General features: G+C 52.4%; 7 protein-coding genes across 7 annotated transcripts; 5 read left to right on the forward strand and 2 right to left on the reverse strand.

Moving 5' to 3' along the window:
- Nucleotides 1–622: 622 nt before the first annotated feature.
- Nucleotides 623–3,255, forward strand: K489DRAFT_412608 (uncharacterized protein; the record flags this gene model as incomplete). The annotated part of the gene is made up of 4 exons (XM_033607950.1): nt 623–878; nt 935–1,722; nt 1,776–2,240; nt 2,296–3,255. 4 exons carry the CDS (start codon nt 623–625, stop codon nt 3,253–3,255), a joined length of 2,469 nt encoding a protein of 822 aa, XP_033456969.1.
- Nucleotides 3,256–3,863: 608 nt separating this feature from the next.
- K489DRAFT_325230 (galactose-binding like protein) lies at nt 3,864–4,511 on the reverse strand (the record flags this gene model as incomplete). Its single annotated transcript, XM_033601817.1, has 2 exons — nt 3,864–4,157; nt 4,203–4,511. Coding segments are annotated over 2 exons (603 nt in total), but the record flags the coding sequence as incomplete, so codon positions are not given.
- Nucleotides 4,512–5,066: 555 nt separating this feature from the next.
- K489DRAFT_383490 (uncharacterized protein) lies at nt 5,067–6,681 on the forward strand. Its single transcript, XM_033605613.1, has 2 exons — nt 5,067–5,493; nt 5,547–6,681. The coding sequence occupies exons 1-2, from the start codon at nt 5,144–5,146 to the stop codon at nt 6,229–6,231; spliced, it is 1,035 nt and encodes a 344-aa protein (XP_033456971.1). The 5' UTR covers nt 5,067–5,143; the 3' UTR covers nt 6,232–6,681.
- Nucleotides 6,682–7,470: 789 nt separating this feature from the next.
- Nucleotides 7,471–8,807, forward strand: K489DRAFT_417214 (uncharacterized protein; the record flags this gene model as incomplete). Its single annotated transcript, XM_033608190.1, has 3 exons — nt 7,471–7,618; nt 7,716–8,092; nt 8,196–8,807. 3 exons carry the CDS (start codon nt 7,471–7,473, stop codon nt 8,592–8,594), a joined length of 924 nt encoding a protein of 307 aa, XP_033456972.1. The 3' UTR covers nt 8,595–8,807.
- A 146-nt stretch (nt 8,808–8,953) lies between these two features.
- K489DRAFT_390551 (HAD-like protein) lies at nt 8,954–9,799 on the forward strand (the record flags this gene model as incomplete). The annotated part of the gene is made up of 2 exons (XM_033606612.1): nt 8,954–9,625; nt 9,710–9,799. The coding sequence occupies 2 exons, from the start codon at nt 8,954–8,956 to the stop codon at nt 9,797–9,799; spliced, it is 762 nt and encodes a 253-aa protein (XP_033456973.1).
- A 1,419-nt stretch (nt 9,800–11,218) lies between these two features.
- Nucleotides 11,219–13,613, forward strand: K489DRAFT_362562 (uncharacterized protein). The gene is made up of 2 exons (XM_033602661.1): nt 11,219–12,770; nt 12,880–13,613. The coding sequence occupies exons 1-2, from the start codon at nt 11,597–11,599 to the stop codon at nt 13,209–13,211; spliced, it is 1,506 nt and encodes a 501-aa protein (XP_033456974.1). The 5' UTR covers nt 11,219–11,596; the 3' UTR covers nt 13,212–13,613.
- A 1,173-nt stretch (nt 13,614–14,786) lies between these two features.
- On the reverse strand, nt 14,787–15,665 carry K489DRAFT_373154 (uncharacterized protein; the record flags this gene model as incomplete). Its single annotated transcript, XM_033603400.1, has 1 exon — nt 14,787–15,665. The coding sequence occupies one exon, from the start codon at nt 15,663–15,665 to the stop codon at nt 14,787–14,789; it is 879 nt and encodes a 292-aa protein (XP_033456975.1).
- Between the last annotated feature and the right edge of the window lie 143 nt (nt 15,666–15,808).

Genomic DNA, 15,808 nt, shown 5'->3' on the forward strand with positions numbered 1-15,808 from the left:
CCCTGGACACATTACTCCGGTCAGGTAACACGAGTTTCGAGACTAAATCATGGAAATTCAAGATATCCGCAAACCACATTCGTCAGCTTCACTATCAAACACGAAATCAAATAGCTCCTCCTGCGGGGAATTCAAATGCTGCCAAGCACGAGTCGAAGCGCCTTGCATTCATTTATGTCCATTGTAGCCATTCCTCAAGGATTCCGAGGAAGTGCATTGGCCGACGCCATACTTCGAATTCACCCAAGAGCCCAACAAGACATGATGATAATCGTGACTACCGCCGGCGGCAAATCGTCGCTGTCGTAGAATGTCCTTGCAACCGCTGACGCGTATGCAAGCATCACCACTCGTGTCACTCCTTCCATGAGTGTACATTGTTATCGCTGGTCGTTACGACGAATCATGGAGAGCGACTTCGTGTTCTGGAATGTGCCATCGTTCAGTACGAACAGATTCATCACGAATACGTATCATGTACAGCGATGTAGAGAAACTCACACAAATCACATAAAGTTGTCGATTCCGACGGCAAATATGTCCTTCTCTCTCAGATAATCATCATCATCTCCTTCAAAGGCCACGAAATCAGGCCATACGATCAATAGGGAATTCTGCAATAATGGCAGGAAGCTCAACCAAGGACACACACATGTTAATTGAAACCTCTTCAGATGGTCGCCAATCATCGAAAGACTATGTGCCGCCCTTTGATAGGCATCCCAAGGTGCATCCTCGATGTTTTCTGGGTGCCGAGTGTACCGAAAATCATAGCAACAAAAGCAGGCCGACAATCCCTTTGCGAAGCATAGAATTCTGCGTCGTTTGCCTTCGCCTCGTCTCGCAGAAACCATTCAAGCCTGAGGGATTTATCACCAGTATGTGCAAATTGTATATCAAAAACATGAGTCCCCATCATTCTGATTTCACTCAGTCGTGCCATTTGACGGTACACCACGCAAAGCAATAATCCTTCGACACAGCGATTATGAAAGATGTTCACAATTTGAGTGCTGCGATGCAAGTTGGGATGTATTGAATGCCGTGGTGATATGCCGCGGTTTATGCTCATTGCTTGCCCGCGAAATCTTGGACAAAGATCCCTACCTATTGCTCTTGCTGGGAGAATTGTTGAAACCAGCGGATTTCCGTCGAAGTTCTGTCGAGAAGGCCTACTCGGATTTGTTGAAACGTCTGACCAGGGTGGAAGTTGTTCAGCGCAGCCAATTGGACATTGAGGCCTCCCTCAATGCGCTGCTGAAGTCGCTGCCGCTGGAGCTACACCAGGATATTCTTTCTTTGGCCTGGAATTCCAAGGCCTGGCTCACCTATGTCTATGACAATCATATCAAGCCCTTCTTGGAAGCCGAGCGGAACAGTCTGAAGTACAAAGAGCACATGGCACTGGAACACCCACATGACATATCACAGACTGTCGAGAACATTACGCAATCCGAAGTGAAATTTCTCGGGAAATCCTACGTTGCTATCGAGCATCATGAGTATGATGACATCGGAAGTGACGACGAAGGCGAAGACGAACACGGAAAAAAATGGAAGGAATGGAAGGGTTGGTATACTGCTAAAGGGAATGAGAAGCTTGTGATCTCGTTGGACAACATTGGATGTCGCGCGATTAATGTCTTGGGCGATCCAGAAACTCCGCGAGGGTTGAGATATCGCGTATTCAAGAAAGACGAGATGATGAGTTTGTGGTGTAAAGTATGGTCAACATCGAAGCATTCAAAGCTGACAGTGACTAACGAGCTGACCAGGGCGCATTAATTGGGGATATAGTCCCCCGGTACGCTCGTCACCGTGATCTCCAATGGGGATTAGATAAGAGCACTGGCGGATACTTTCCCTGGTCGACGCCGGGAATTTACGACGTTCATGCGAGCTTCACTGGCCCACAAAGCTCGAGTCACATATACACCTTCCTAGTGACCACATATCCTGTCCCTGCAAATCTCTCAGCAATTACAGTTGGGCTCACGAGTTATCGCAAGATTATTGAAGTCTTACAATTCCACGACGAACAGGGCAAAGGCACGAATATGAAGGGGCTACTCAATCTTCTCCCCTTGGGGATGAGTTTGGACGATTACTTGTGGATACATTTTCCGCTCTGGAAGGACGAGAAAATCAAGCAGATTCATGTCAGACACAGACGTGGAAATGATTTCTTCCATCTGAAGAAAGTGGACCCGCCCTTTAGGATCGACGAAAACACTCTTATCGTGAGTTTCACCCGGAGTGTCCTGACTGTGGGAATCAAGCTGACTGAACTGCTAGATTGAAACAACCCAGGGCAGATTTTGTCACCTGGGTCCTTATATACCTCTTGAGTGGCGAAAGTTATCGGACAATCTTCTTGACGACCTTCATCTCAACCACGACGACGATTTAATGAACGAACACAACGATGATGAGGATGACGACGATGAGGAGGACGACGACGACAACGATAACGGTGTCAGTGATGACCATGACGGCGATGCCGATGATGATGATGATAACGTGATCGTTGCCGACCATGAAAATTGGCGCGAACGAGGTTTGAAATCGTTTCGCATGTCTTCTCTGCTACGTGGTGGCAACAAGTCGAAAACCATCACACATCTGCATTTGACCGAGAGCAGAGAAGGAGAGCAGCCTGTCATGTACGTGGCGTTGACATTGGATCGGGGATCTAAACCTTTGGACTTCTACAAAGATGACAAACATGACAAAGACTCCGAGTTAGCAGTCCGTCATAAACAAATCATCTGGCAAAATACGTTTTCTCCACCACAGCCCTCACGTGAATGGACCCGAGCCGAGCTAGAGGTCCTGAGTGAGGCTGACATGGGGAATGTCAGATCATATCGCTGCCAGGACTTCCTTTACATATCTAAACCTCCTGCAGAACCCAAGAGCCTCTGGCATTGCATCGGCATGATGCTAGAGACATCCAACGGCCCAATTGTTCTTGGGCAGTGGATACCGGACGACATCGCCAAGCTCCAGGACGGGCGATTGAAAATACGCGGGCCTTTCTCCGCCGAGGGAGGCATCCGGTTCTCCACCGAAACGGGTTCGGACCTCTACAAAGACCCTGGTCCGATCTTTGTCAACAAAGCAGTCATTGGGAGCGCGAGCATACACGCAAACGCTGACACTATTATTTCATGGTGGGCCAACCACGATGCTAACGGACCGCGAAACAGGCTGCAAGTGAGGAACAAGTTTCAGGATGTTGAGATGACGGGTTAGGACAAGACTGCTGTGCATGCACAAGGGTTAAGTTATCATCAGCAACAATGGCGTGCCGTTGGGACATAAGAGGGGGTTGGATTGTTAATTGATGCTAGCCAAATAGCTGTTGCGCATTGAAAGTGAACGGTGACAATCCCTTTGACTTCCACATCGCACCACCGTCTGCCATCAACTCAGAGCTTCCGATGGAACTTTTCGCATCATGATTTCATCCTTTTTGACCAGTCGACCCAGCCACTCTGCAACAGCAAAACTTGACAAAGTAGTAGATCAGCCATCGCTACCGCTCAACGCCGATGCCATACTAGCATTGCAATGGAAAGGCGTTGCCATTCTCTGCCTCTCGAGGCCCTGCTGAAATCAGCAATGCCTCTGAACTTGTAACCTCTTCTTCTTGATGAAGAAGTCGTATTTTTCCGTGATGCGCGCTCTGGCTGTACATACCCGGAGGCTTTCATCTGTGATCTCTGAACGAGATCGAGCCGGTGCATCAGCCAAGTACTGGCGGCCCAGAAGCATGTCGGCATGAGTCGCGTATAGGACCTCGCGCGCATCTCACTCTCGGGGCGTGCGGCTTGATAGTTTCAATTCGTCCCTCACTTATCTCACCGCAAATCCGGCTCCATCATCCACGATGCGAGTTTGATATTATTCGGCACGGTATGTTGTGTTTTACGCTTCGTATGTGAAGGCAGCACAAAAGGCCGACTCTTCTCCGCCGGTTTGTCGTCCACGCGTCGAATATCCTGACTCTGATCCCGAGCGAACAGCTGCACGGCGCGAAGATGCGTGTCTTTGCCGTTCTGATGGTTTTCTAGGATACGCACTTGGACGAGAAAGGCGCGAAGCACGGGTCGTTTGCTCCAGTCGATGTCACGCGGTACTTCGTCATCTTCATTCTCCTCGTCATCGTCTTCGATGGGGCCGATGCTCGTGAAGTCCACGTCGATCCAACCTGTCGGTCGATCGAAGGACATTTCTGCGAATTCTTGAATGTCGTGGACACCCATGCCGGCTAGAAATTGGATTTTGGTCGGAGTGTAGGATTCATCATTTTGGAAGTCGAGGAAAATACGCATGTGTACGATCGAGACCAATTTGAAAAAATGGATGCTGAGCAGATGCGGCTGTGGACCGTCGGATTGCCAGAAGAGACTCGTATCAGGCGAACGTAATGCCGCAACACCGTTGCCTGGCTTGGCTGTGCTGACAGTCCATGAGGCGAGAGAGGAAATCTCCTTCAATCCAGGAGGAGGGAAAATGTCATCTTCGAGGAGTTGCCCCTCCAGCTCTGCCGGAAAGGTCAATCTACGGAGATCGATACCATTTGCATGAGATGTAGGATCCCACCTTGCTCTGAGCCTTCTTGGTCGTTGGCTTCGTCGTCGATTTCTTCGTTGATCGGCTCGGGTGATGCATCGACATCTCGGTTTGTGACTTCGTCGCTCGCGATGTCGTTATCGATTGTAGAGACGTTAGTTTGCTCCAGCTCCGCACGCGCCCGCGCTTGCCTACGGGTTGAGGTAGGCATTGTTCTGTGTTGAATTTACCTCCGCAAGATCTACAATGTCGAAATGAGAAAGGTGGGTTTCAAAAGTTCTAATAGCATCAAGCATACAATGAGCGTTCAAATTATTATGAATGGCAAACGCGACCCGCTGGCACATGTAGGACATCCACAAATAGATGCCATTCCGTAAACAGGAATTTCGAGAATGGTCGCAGGTCCGGGCAAAATGTTAGCGCGTTGCGAATTTCGGCTCACTGTCCGCTCGCGTGCGCCGCCGCGTCTCTCGCGAAGGCCTGTGACGTGACCTGGAAATCTACATGTTTCAAGATTCTGCAACCACGTAGAATATTGTTTTCTGGCCGTGAACACGCCAACATGAAGAAGGCGGCGCAACATGAGAAAGATGCCGACTTGGACAGCGAGAATGAGGAATACGACGAGAATGCCGATGAAGACTTTAATCCCGATGAAGTAGCCGCACAAGACGACGACAAATCTTCGTCATCAGAAGACGAAGAAGATGCCAAGCAGCCCACGAAACCGAAAGGGAAATCTGCAAAGGCGAAAAGGAAATCCGATGTAATTGAAGAAGAGTTAGATTCTGGAGATGAAGCGACCATACGAGAACGTCGGAAAAAGAAACGGAAGAAGGATGAGGATGAGGACGGGGAGGAAAGTGCTGGCGAAGGCGGATTCATTCGAACACGAGCACAACGATATGCTGAGTGAGTAGTAGAGTTCTGGTGGACATGAAGGTCAGGAACTGATACCTTCGCAGGAAAGTAGAGCAAAAGCAGAGAAGGCACGCCACTCTCGGTCATGTCACGGTGGACGTTGACAAGCTATGGGCAGAGTTGAATAGCCTACCTGTGGGTAGGATATCTATTTCGGACACAAATTCAACGGAGGATAAATCTGCAAAGCCAGATGGCGCAGAAGGTCGAGACAAAGATTCGAAACCCACTCAATCCAAGGACGATCTCATCACAATTAAGAAGCGGATTCGCTATGCAGGAGAGGTCACTGAAGTTGAAGAGCAAGTCCCTCGAAGCTCAAAAGAGGCCCAGAAATATCTCGCTGAACACCCCGAGGCTGATCCAAATCACGCGCTTCACTCCATCGACCCCAACGGTTTACAGCGACCAATGAAGCGTCCATCGATCTTCGAGCCAAATCCTAGTAGTCTGGTCAAGGGCGTCGCGCCGGAGAATCTACGGCCTCGAGCGCCGAGTCGCTTCGATGTCAAGCGCATGGAGGAGGAGAAGAGAAAGAAGGCATTGAAGATGAGCACGGTACAGAAAAGTGCGCTGGATTGGAAAGGCTTCGTCAATCAAGAGGGCTTGCGCGACGAGCTGGACGAATACGGGAAAAGTAAGAAGGGATTCATGGCACGAGAGGCTTTCCTGGATCGCGCAGCTGGAGCACGCGAACAGGCGGCGAGGGAAGCTCGCTTGAAGCTATGATTGACGAAGTGATGCAATTGACCGCAGTCTGTTGCGGCGTTCAGGACCCGAGTGCGAAGTCCTTGTTGGTTTCTGCGAGCATTGTGATACCCCGGCCTTCGGCAATACTTTTTCCACAGAATGTGATTTTTCCTACAGCAACATCGAATTTTGACGATCATACGTCAGGGCTGCCCGGTGAGCGAACGTGCCCTGCGATAATCTGTTGCGACCGTTAACTCCACTTTGAAGTTGCAAAGGACATCCATTTACCTGCTGCTACTCGAACTGTAGAGCACCACATACGGTGTATCATCGCAACACGTGTTGATTGTCGGGACTAAAACTTCACATTCGCCTGTCGATCAACAAGTGAAGGACCGCGGCTTGATTTTTAGGCTCGGCTACTTTGTGGATCTACAAAATATTGTGCATTTGCAGATCTTCGCACGAACAGTGATGCACTGCTGTGCTATAAAATGTTCAACAACCTTGGAAGTTCTTGACAAGAGGCACTAAAGACAGTGCTTTCCCAAAGGACATTGTAGGTGAGAAGACATATGTGCGATTGATGTGCTATGCTCTCCCGACAACGGATTCGTTGCGAGCCTTGGAAAGTGTAACAAGAGAGACGTCAGGCTCATGTGCTTTAGTTTTCATGCGCAGTTCCTGTCGTCCTTCCGCATTGATGCAAAACATCATTCGAGCTAAAGACTCCACCGCATGCATGTCCGTTTTATGACTTCCGGTCAACCCGAGATCTTCACGACTATCAACGTCAACCCCGCCTCCAACTAAATGCAGCCCGACACCAAGAAATACTTGGCTTTTTCCGATTAACGCCGATCACAGACATGCATACAGTTATCAATGGCAGCACGCGACTGGGCCGATTGTATGTAATACCAAAGATAGATCGATAGATAGACGTGGAATCGTACTCCACATGGTCTTACTCGACATATTGACTCATCGTTGAGATTCTTCTTCTGCACAACTTCGCTCTGTCCATTTGGGTCAAATTGAGACGCGCGCACGTGGCTCCCAGCGCATTGATACGACATCATTGTCCTCTTCAGCGGTCATTCTGACGAAACCGCGCACACAACTTGGCGACACTACCATTATTCTCCGAGCCCTCGGAAGCGAACAACATATCCAACAGGCGACAACCAGACAGTCGCTTCGCCCATCCGGTGCAACTTCGACCTTATCGCAGTCACACAACTTTTGTGGAAGGAAGCTCCTTCGCCCGTAGACATGGGTCAAGACGTGATTGAGGAGGCGGAATTGAACGCACATGCGACCAATAACGGACACCTCACAAATGGCACATCGGGAGACGTCGCACACAATGAGAGTGACCAGACCGATGAGAACATCTTTCTCTTCGTCCCGAACTTGATCGGTGGGTGTTCACGAGTCGTGGAATGTCACGGCCCACCCAACTTGGCCGTGTCCATTCTTGGACCTTATCGATCGAGACCTGACATTTGAGATTGCAGGATACTTCCGCATTGTCCTCTGCCTTGCATCGCTCTACTTCATGCCACTGCACCCGCGACGCTGCAGCTTCCTCTATTCCATCTCATGCCTACTCGACGCTTTGGATGGTATCGCAGCGCGGAAGTTCTCACAAAGCACGCGCTTTGGCGCTGTGTTGGACATGGTCACAGACCGATGCGCGACAACTTGCTTGCTGGTCTTCTTGGCCACGGCGAAGCCGGCCTACAGCATGATCTTCCAAGGTCTGATCTCGCTGGACCTGGCTAGTCATTACATGCACATGTACGCAACTCTGGTCATGGGAGGACAGACACAGAGTCACAAGAACGTCGACGCCAAGAGGAGCAGGATCATGAATCTTTACTACAGCAACAAGGTGAGCTTGATAATCATATGAGCGACTGCACATTCCGTTCAGTCAAGACTGACTACCTAGATGCACGCTGTGACTATCGATTGCTGACTGACAAACCTCTCAGACTGTCCTCTTCGTCACTTGCGCTCTGAACGAGCTCTTCTTCATCGCGCTCTACCTTCTCTGCTTCAGCTCGCCCATCATCACGCCTGCTTTGAAGTGGCCCGCGGACGCTGGCACCAGTCCCACATCGCCGAGCGCACCAACACCGTCTTTGTTCTTTCCCAGCCCGTTCAGCGCCGCGGCCATGGAGATGGCCCGAGCCAACAAGATGGACTCATTCGTCCCGTGGGTACTTACCATCGGAAGTTCACCCGTTATGCTCTTCAAGCAGTGGGTGAATGTGGTCCAGCTCGTCAAGGCGAGTAAGTGGCTTGCAGAGGGTGACCGAAAGGATCGCAAGAGAATGGGCCTGCCGAAGAAGAGCACGATCGGTCTCGCCAATGGGAAGAAGAATCTTTGAGGTCGATCTGCTCAGTGCTCGATGCGACGAGGCATCTATTGGATTTTGGTGATCACATTTGCACATTCAAACTCTTGCTGGGTTGATTATTTCGACTATCTGGCGCCTTTCCACCCCGCTGGAATGATGTTGCGATGCGAGGGGTGCAATTGTTCACACGGTGATGCGGCACAGGAGTGACCTGCATCGATTACGCATCTTATGCGCGTGATTGGCTGGATTAAGCTTCGCATGAGACTTTCTTTAAATCTTGCCTCTGTCATTCCAGCGCCGAGGCGCTTCTAAACAAAACTACCACCAGCTGCAAGACAAGCAGATTTGCTGGCTTCGACAGGATTGCACTGAATCAAAACGACCACATGGCTCTACCTCGAATCCGAGCCTGTCTTTTCGACATGGACGGCCTGCTGATCAATAGCGAAGATCTCATAAGCAAGTCCATCAACGAGATCCTCGCCAAGTACGGCAAACCACCCTTGCCTTGGTCTGTCAAGACTCAGCTCCAAGGTCGCGCTCTCCCCGATGCAAGTAAAATCCTCCGCGCCTGGGCCGACCTTCCCATCACCGATGCCGAGTATCAAGCCCAGCTCAAAGTTCAGCACGCCACATGGTTTCCGACCTGTGCGCCACTCCCAGGCGTTGAGCAGCTCCTCGCGACCCTTACTGCGGCATCAAATATGGAACTGGCCCTTGCCACAAGCTCCTCCCGGGAGAAATTCGAGCTCAAAACAAAGCATCTACAGACCCTGTTTGCCGCGTTCCCTCCCGAACGTCGCGTCCTCGGCGACGACCCGCGCGTGTCTGCCCACAAGCCCGCCCCGGAAATCTACCTCGTCGCGCTCAAATGCATCAACGACAGTCTCGAGCGGCAAGGCAAGGCCGCCATCCGGCCCGAGGAGTGCTTAGTCCTGGAAGACGCCATTTTGGGCGTCGAGGCCGGCAGAGCGGCGGGGATGCAGGTACTCTGGTGTCCGCACCCGGGGCTGTTGGAGGAGATTCGAGAGGGTGGACGTGGTGAGGAGATCCTCAGCGTGGCGTCGCGAGCCGAGATCCCCTTCGACGCGGTGTTTCGGCGTTGCAAGGCGGGTGGTGTTCCATTGTCGAAGACATCACAGTCCGATCATCGTGAGTGGGTTCGATTGGTCGACACTTTGGAGGAATTTGACTACACATCGTATGGCATTGAGGTGGAGAGTCGAGAGTGAAGTTTAGGGTGCATCATATCTGGGGATTGTCTATACACAATTATAGCCTCATGACGTAGTACCCAAGTGCCATGTAGGATTCCATAAAAATCGCATTCGAGCCATCGTAATCGTGTACTGACCCGCCGAGATCGTCAACATTGCATGACCACAAAGGTACCCAAGGTATGCTTCTGCAGCTACTTCCCAGGATACAGAGAGGATAGTGTATCAGTATGTACCCTGTAGACAGTTGTCCATAGTAACAATCTACATTACAGGAGTACTACAGGAGGAACACCAAGCGAGAACGACGTACAGTATAACAGCGTGACAGCTTTTGATGATTCATTTCGATTCATTCTACTGTACTGCACATATTGTGGAGAAGGGTTCGTCTTTCACCTGTCGTGTGATTTCCATTTCCACCTGCATCCTTTGCCGAGGCGAACCTCTCTCCCTGACCGAGTCCGTGCACCCGCCACCACCACCATCACCAATGCGCTAAAGGGGGAGCTTGACGAAATTTGGGAGGCTGCGAATGTCTATACCTAGGTACAGTAGTTACGTACCGGACATACAGTTTGCAGAGCATGACACGATGTGTAGTCTGCCTCCATATGTGATATATACTCTCCTGTGCTGTACCCGCCTCTCGTCGCATGCGACATGGCTGAGGGAGAGAGGGAGACAGAGAGCTGTGCTCTCTGTGGCGCAGAATGGTTATACTGTACATACACCTGGGCAGCCCTGGAGTGATAATGATATGGAACTGTAAATCGCCCACTGGGGTTTTCCCCGCGGGTCCAATGGGAACGAATGGGGAAGAAGGTCGCGGGAACACGGATCGGTCTATTTAGCAAGCTCATCATCAGACATCTCGCCGAATTTATTACACTGCGCCTCAAAAAAAAGATTGGCTGACGATTGGCGATATCGTGCAGCATGTAGTATGTGCAGTGCTGTCCTTTGTGCGCAGAGAAAGCGGTCCCCCCTCCCCCTGGCTGTGCATAAAAACAAGAATAATCTGCTGGAGATTGGATGGGAAAAAAGGGGGTCGGATTTCTGACCCGCAGAGATGATCGCTGCGGGAGTCGGGGTAAGCAGATGCAGAAGCCCACAAATTTCGCGAGCCGGCAGCAGGCCGTGTCGTGTCCATCATTTGGGTCCTGGGGCCATTGTTCGGGGTCTCATCCATTATTCGCTCTCACATATCATTCTCGCCCGTATAGGTAGAGGCGACGGGATGGAGAGGCAGGAAAAGATGCCGATTGCAAATCAAATACTGTATGTGTTGTAATGACATATAACATAGTCGCGGTTGATCGTCAATGCTGCTGCGGGATACTACACTGCACATGGCTTAAACCCTCTCTCTGTGCCTGATCGCAATAACCTTGGAAGCCAGATACCGAACCCTCTCTTCTCCGCTTTCCGCTGTGTGCGATAAGTTTGGTCCTTTCCGGGGCTGCAACAACTTTGACAGCTTCTCCAATTGGCGCGTGTCTCGCTTGCTCGCCTCTCTCACACTCAACTGCAGAGAGACCATCTTTTTTTCGTCTCTCCTTCCCTCGCCGATTGAACCTCGAATGTGTTCGTCTTCTCCCCCCAATTGCTTCGTTTCATCGCATTCGCATCTTGACCCTCGTTGCCATTGAGTGCGCGAGCCTTTCACACCCTCGAAAGGGACGACGATTTTGACCTCGTCTCCTTGGGCACAGCGACCTTTCTTCCAATTCATCACCCATCTATCGTCTCCCTGATCGCTACGCCCGCATCTACCACCACCTCTACCCGCTCGCTTCCATCGCCGCCGTCATGGCCGAGGAATCCAAAGGCATCCTCGACATGGGGGGACCGCAACCGCCGCAGTCCATTGGCACCACCGCCGGCAAGCTCGTCTCCGGCCTCATCGACATCCTCAAGCCCGAGATCCTCACACGTCGCAAGCATTCCGGTGGTGTACGACGGACAAAAACCGCATGGCTCGATGGTCTTCGCGGTACGGCGGCCTTCTGTGTCGCTCTGATGCATTTGACCGTCTACACCCACGCCGGCATCGAGCACTGTTACGGTGGTCAGACATACTTCAACCAGTACAACACCAGCCCGCTCGCTCTGCCCTTCATCCGAATCCCCTTCACCGGAGGTCATTTCGCCGTCACCGTCTTCTTCGTCATTTCTGGATACGTCGTTCCTCGCCGTCTGATCTCCCTCATCAACGAGGGCCGTCGGGATGAATTCATCGACTCGGTTCAATCCGCCATCGTCCGCCGTCCCATCCGTCTCTACGTGCCCGTCATCCTCTCCACCGGATGGTTGGTCATCATGTGGCACTTCTTCCGCGTCACCACCGCCTGGCCGACGGTGCAGCCGACCCTCCTCGGCGAGTTGAAGATGTGGGTCGTGGACAACTTCAAATTCATCTACATCCACCGCATCGGTTGGTTGTTCACCTACTACAACGTGCACACCTGGACCATCCCTGTCGAACTGCGCGGTTCCATGTGGATGTTCGTCTGGCTCTTCGCCTTCCACACCGTCGGCACGCGCTACCGAATGCTGGCCACCCTCGGCCTCGTCATCTACCTGGTCATGGGCGCGCCCGCCGCTCAGTACGCCTGCTTCTTCGCCGGTATGCTCCAGTCGGAGATGGACATGCTCGCCGAGAGCGGCGCCAACGTCCGCTTGCCCTGGGACCCGATCACGAAATTCATGCGCGAGCGCCCGAAGTTCCGCATGTTCGTCTACCACATGCTCCTGCTCGGCGGTCTCTTCTTGGCCGGTCAACCCGCCTCCGATCAACACGACCGACACGAACTGCTCGGAAACTGCCCGGGTTGGGGCCCGCTCCGTTGGTTCATTCCTGCGGTCTACGACGAGCTCAACCAGTACCGATGGTTCTGGCTTTTCTGGGGTTCATGGATGGTCCTGGTCTCCGTCAAGGAGATCGCATGGGCCAAGTGGATCTTCGAGACCAACTTCTGTCAATGTAAGTCGAGATAATCAACCCGAGGAGGAGAAATCCCCGCCCCTTCAGTGCCGCGCTCCCCCAAAATCACCTCCCGAATCCTTCCCTCACTGACCATAATTCCCCTCAGATCTCGGCAAGCACTCCTTCGCCCTCTACCTCGTCCACGGCCCGACCATCGGCGTCGTCGGCGAGCGCCTCTTCTACCTCACCGGCCTCAAGGAGCCCATCACGCCCGAGACCAAGCTCAACTTCGGCCACTACACCAACGCGTGGAAGAACGCGCCCTGGTGGCCCTTCCCCGAGAAGGAAACCCCGGGCCTCGAGGGCGGCTTCTGGGTCTGCATCATCATCTGCATGCCCCTGTTCCTCTACCTGGCCGAGATCGGCACCCGCTGCTTCGACGAGCCGAGCGTGAGGTTCTCGAGTTGGGTGTGGCGCAAGATGAAGACGCTGAAATAGAGGGAGAAAATCAGGAGAGGAGAGGAAGGGTTTTGTCAGCAAAAATCCCTCCTCTTGTTTTTGGGCTTGGCTTTTTGTTCTGAAGCAGCAGCAGCAGCAGCAGCAGCAGCAGCAGCAGTAGTAGCAGCGGAATTCCCTTCCAAGGCGGAGGAGCAAATGGAGATGGTCGCAAGCACAGAACGCCAGCGCTCCAGAGCCCCCGGCACAACGAGCACGATCGTTCCCTTCAGAAACGGTCTCCTCCATCCTCCCTTGGGATCAACTTCAATTGGCCATCAATGGACCGAGCCCGTTTCGCATTTGTCTGGCGTGCAAGCCACTGTAGAAACAGAAACAAGAGAGGCGAAGAGAAAGTAAGAAGGAAAGAATCATGGCAGCCATTTTTTACTTTTTCCTCAATTGAAAACATTCGCCGCTGTGTACTTGTATGCTTAAATTGGAGTTTTTTCTCTCTTTCCCCGTTCGATTGTCCCTTGTCCTTTTCCTTTCCCTTTTTCATCGCAGTGAAAGTCGGACGTCTTGCTCTATATCATTAAACCGCCCCCTCTCCTTTCTTTCCCCCTTTTCCTTTCTTCCTCATTCACCTTTCTCGTTTCGATACTCTCATTACATGCCGGCACCCTCACCCTCGTCCCTTTGAGATTCCCAGCCTATGTGCCACATCCTCACCCCCTCCGATGACCCTTTCCCCATGATGATGATGATGTGACGGAGCACAGTCTGCCCGGAGCGTGAACCTCGCTCTTCCTCGCCGCCGCCGCCGTCGTCGTCGCTCCTCGGGAGTGCTCGATCTCCGTTCTGAACCCGCTTCGATACAGGAAGGCCACCACAGCAGGAGGATCCGATGTGACATCGAAAATGCCCTTCTGCCTCTCCCTTCGGCCGCCGACGACAGTCCCTGTCGATGACCAACCCCAACCCCACCAACGGCAATGATATGGAGATCATGAGAACGATCGATGGACAGCGAGGAACATCGTCCCTCCAGAAATGGATCTCCCACCTTTCTCGTCCCTCGCCGGCCCGTGTCTCCTCCTTCGAGAAAGGAGGTGGACTGTGCAGACAAGTGATCAGATCAGGTGCGATGCGCGTCCGCTCACCGATCGGAATGTAGGAATGCTCTTCGAAGTTCGTCGCGGTCTGCCTGAGGGAAGGCTCTTGGATTTCTATCCACCATATATCTACACGAGGAGATCTCGATCTACGAAAGAATGATATTCGACGCACAGCGTCGTGAAAGACGATGGCCTTTGGAAAGTCTCAAAATTAAATTCACGTAAACGAATCCCCGCGGCCTCATCCTCCATCTCCTGCGTTGCTCTTCGCAAACAAACAATCGCTGTCGCGCGCAAACATGCAGCGCGGCCATCACGGCAACCCTCCTCGCCGCGATGCTCGGGGCCTCCCATCGAAGGTGTTCCGCTGTCGTACTATACAAGAAAACCTCACCGAAGTTCCGCAAGTGAACATCCCAAAAGATCGGCCTCCGGTCCGCGTATGATACCCACGACCGGCTCGGAATGCGAGTCTCGCGGACTTGTGTCTCGACGAGTGATAATCGACTGGACGGACCACTCAGAGGCCCAGCTGTTCCATTTCTTCGACCAGGTCGTCGCCGCTTGCCCTGTCGTCGTTGGATGGTTGGTCAGACTCCTCGTCATCTCCGCGATCAGGCTCGTCGTGATCTTCGTGGTCGGACTCTTCGTCATCTTCGCCCTGTCGCCCAGGCATGATTGCGATGATTGCTTCGCCCGGGCGTAGGCCTGTATTTTGAAATTCGAGCAGCGCGGGCTCGACGATCCTCTCATACCAATGAGGGTCGCCGCCGAATTCGGCCCATTCCCATGTATGCACTACTTCGGCAGGAGTGACCTCCCACAGACAGAGCCAGTGATTCGGTGTGTAATCGGTTTCATACGGGCTTTCCACCTTGTAATTCGTTTTTTCGATCGAGAAGTCGAGGACAGGTAACCCGAGTCTGAACCGGGTTCGTGGGTCGACAAGCGTGAGTGACTGAGGCCCTCGCCGAGGTCTTGAGGCTCTGAAATATTCAAGCTTGCTCGCCTGCTCGGGGCTTGATGTGAATGATATGACTGGAGTGGCATGTTCCCAATTCTTATGGTCAATGTGCAATTCCAGCAGTTTCTTGCGAGTAGCGAAACTGTTCAACAGACAACCCGTGTCTCTTGCAAGCATCCTACGCGTGCGAGGATTTGGTATGCTACCCGACTGGCGGTCCCAGACGCGCAGGAGAGGTTTGTCCCACAAAGACGCGGCATGTTCATCTGCAGGGCCACCGGAGCTGTGAGACATCCGTTCCTCATCGCAACATGATCTGATGTGCAATGAGTGACGCTCGGGATGGCCGGGACAAAAAGGGATCCAGTCGGTCGAGCTTGGGTCGGTAAGACGTTCGACCGCAATGTCGTGCGTGAGAGTTTCCGGGACCTCCATAGCGCTCGTGATTTGACGAGCGTTTTGAAGAGAAGCGCGCGAAACAGTGAGCACGATTGACGTCGGCCTTTTGTATCCAATGCAGGTGGGGGGCTGCTACGAGCAGACAGCTATGCGTCTAATGATGCATGCTTTCACCGGTC

The sequence above is a fragment of the Dissoconium aciculare genome, assembly GCF_010015565.1.
Source record: "Dissoconium aciculare CBS 342.82 unplaced genomic scaffold K489scaffold_12, whole genome shotgun sequence".
Classification (NCBI taxonomy): Eukaryota; Fungi; Ascomycota; class Dothideomycetes; order Mycosphaerellales; family Dissoconiaceae; genus Dissoconium; species Dissoconium aciculare.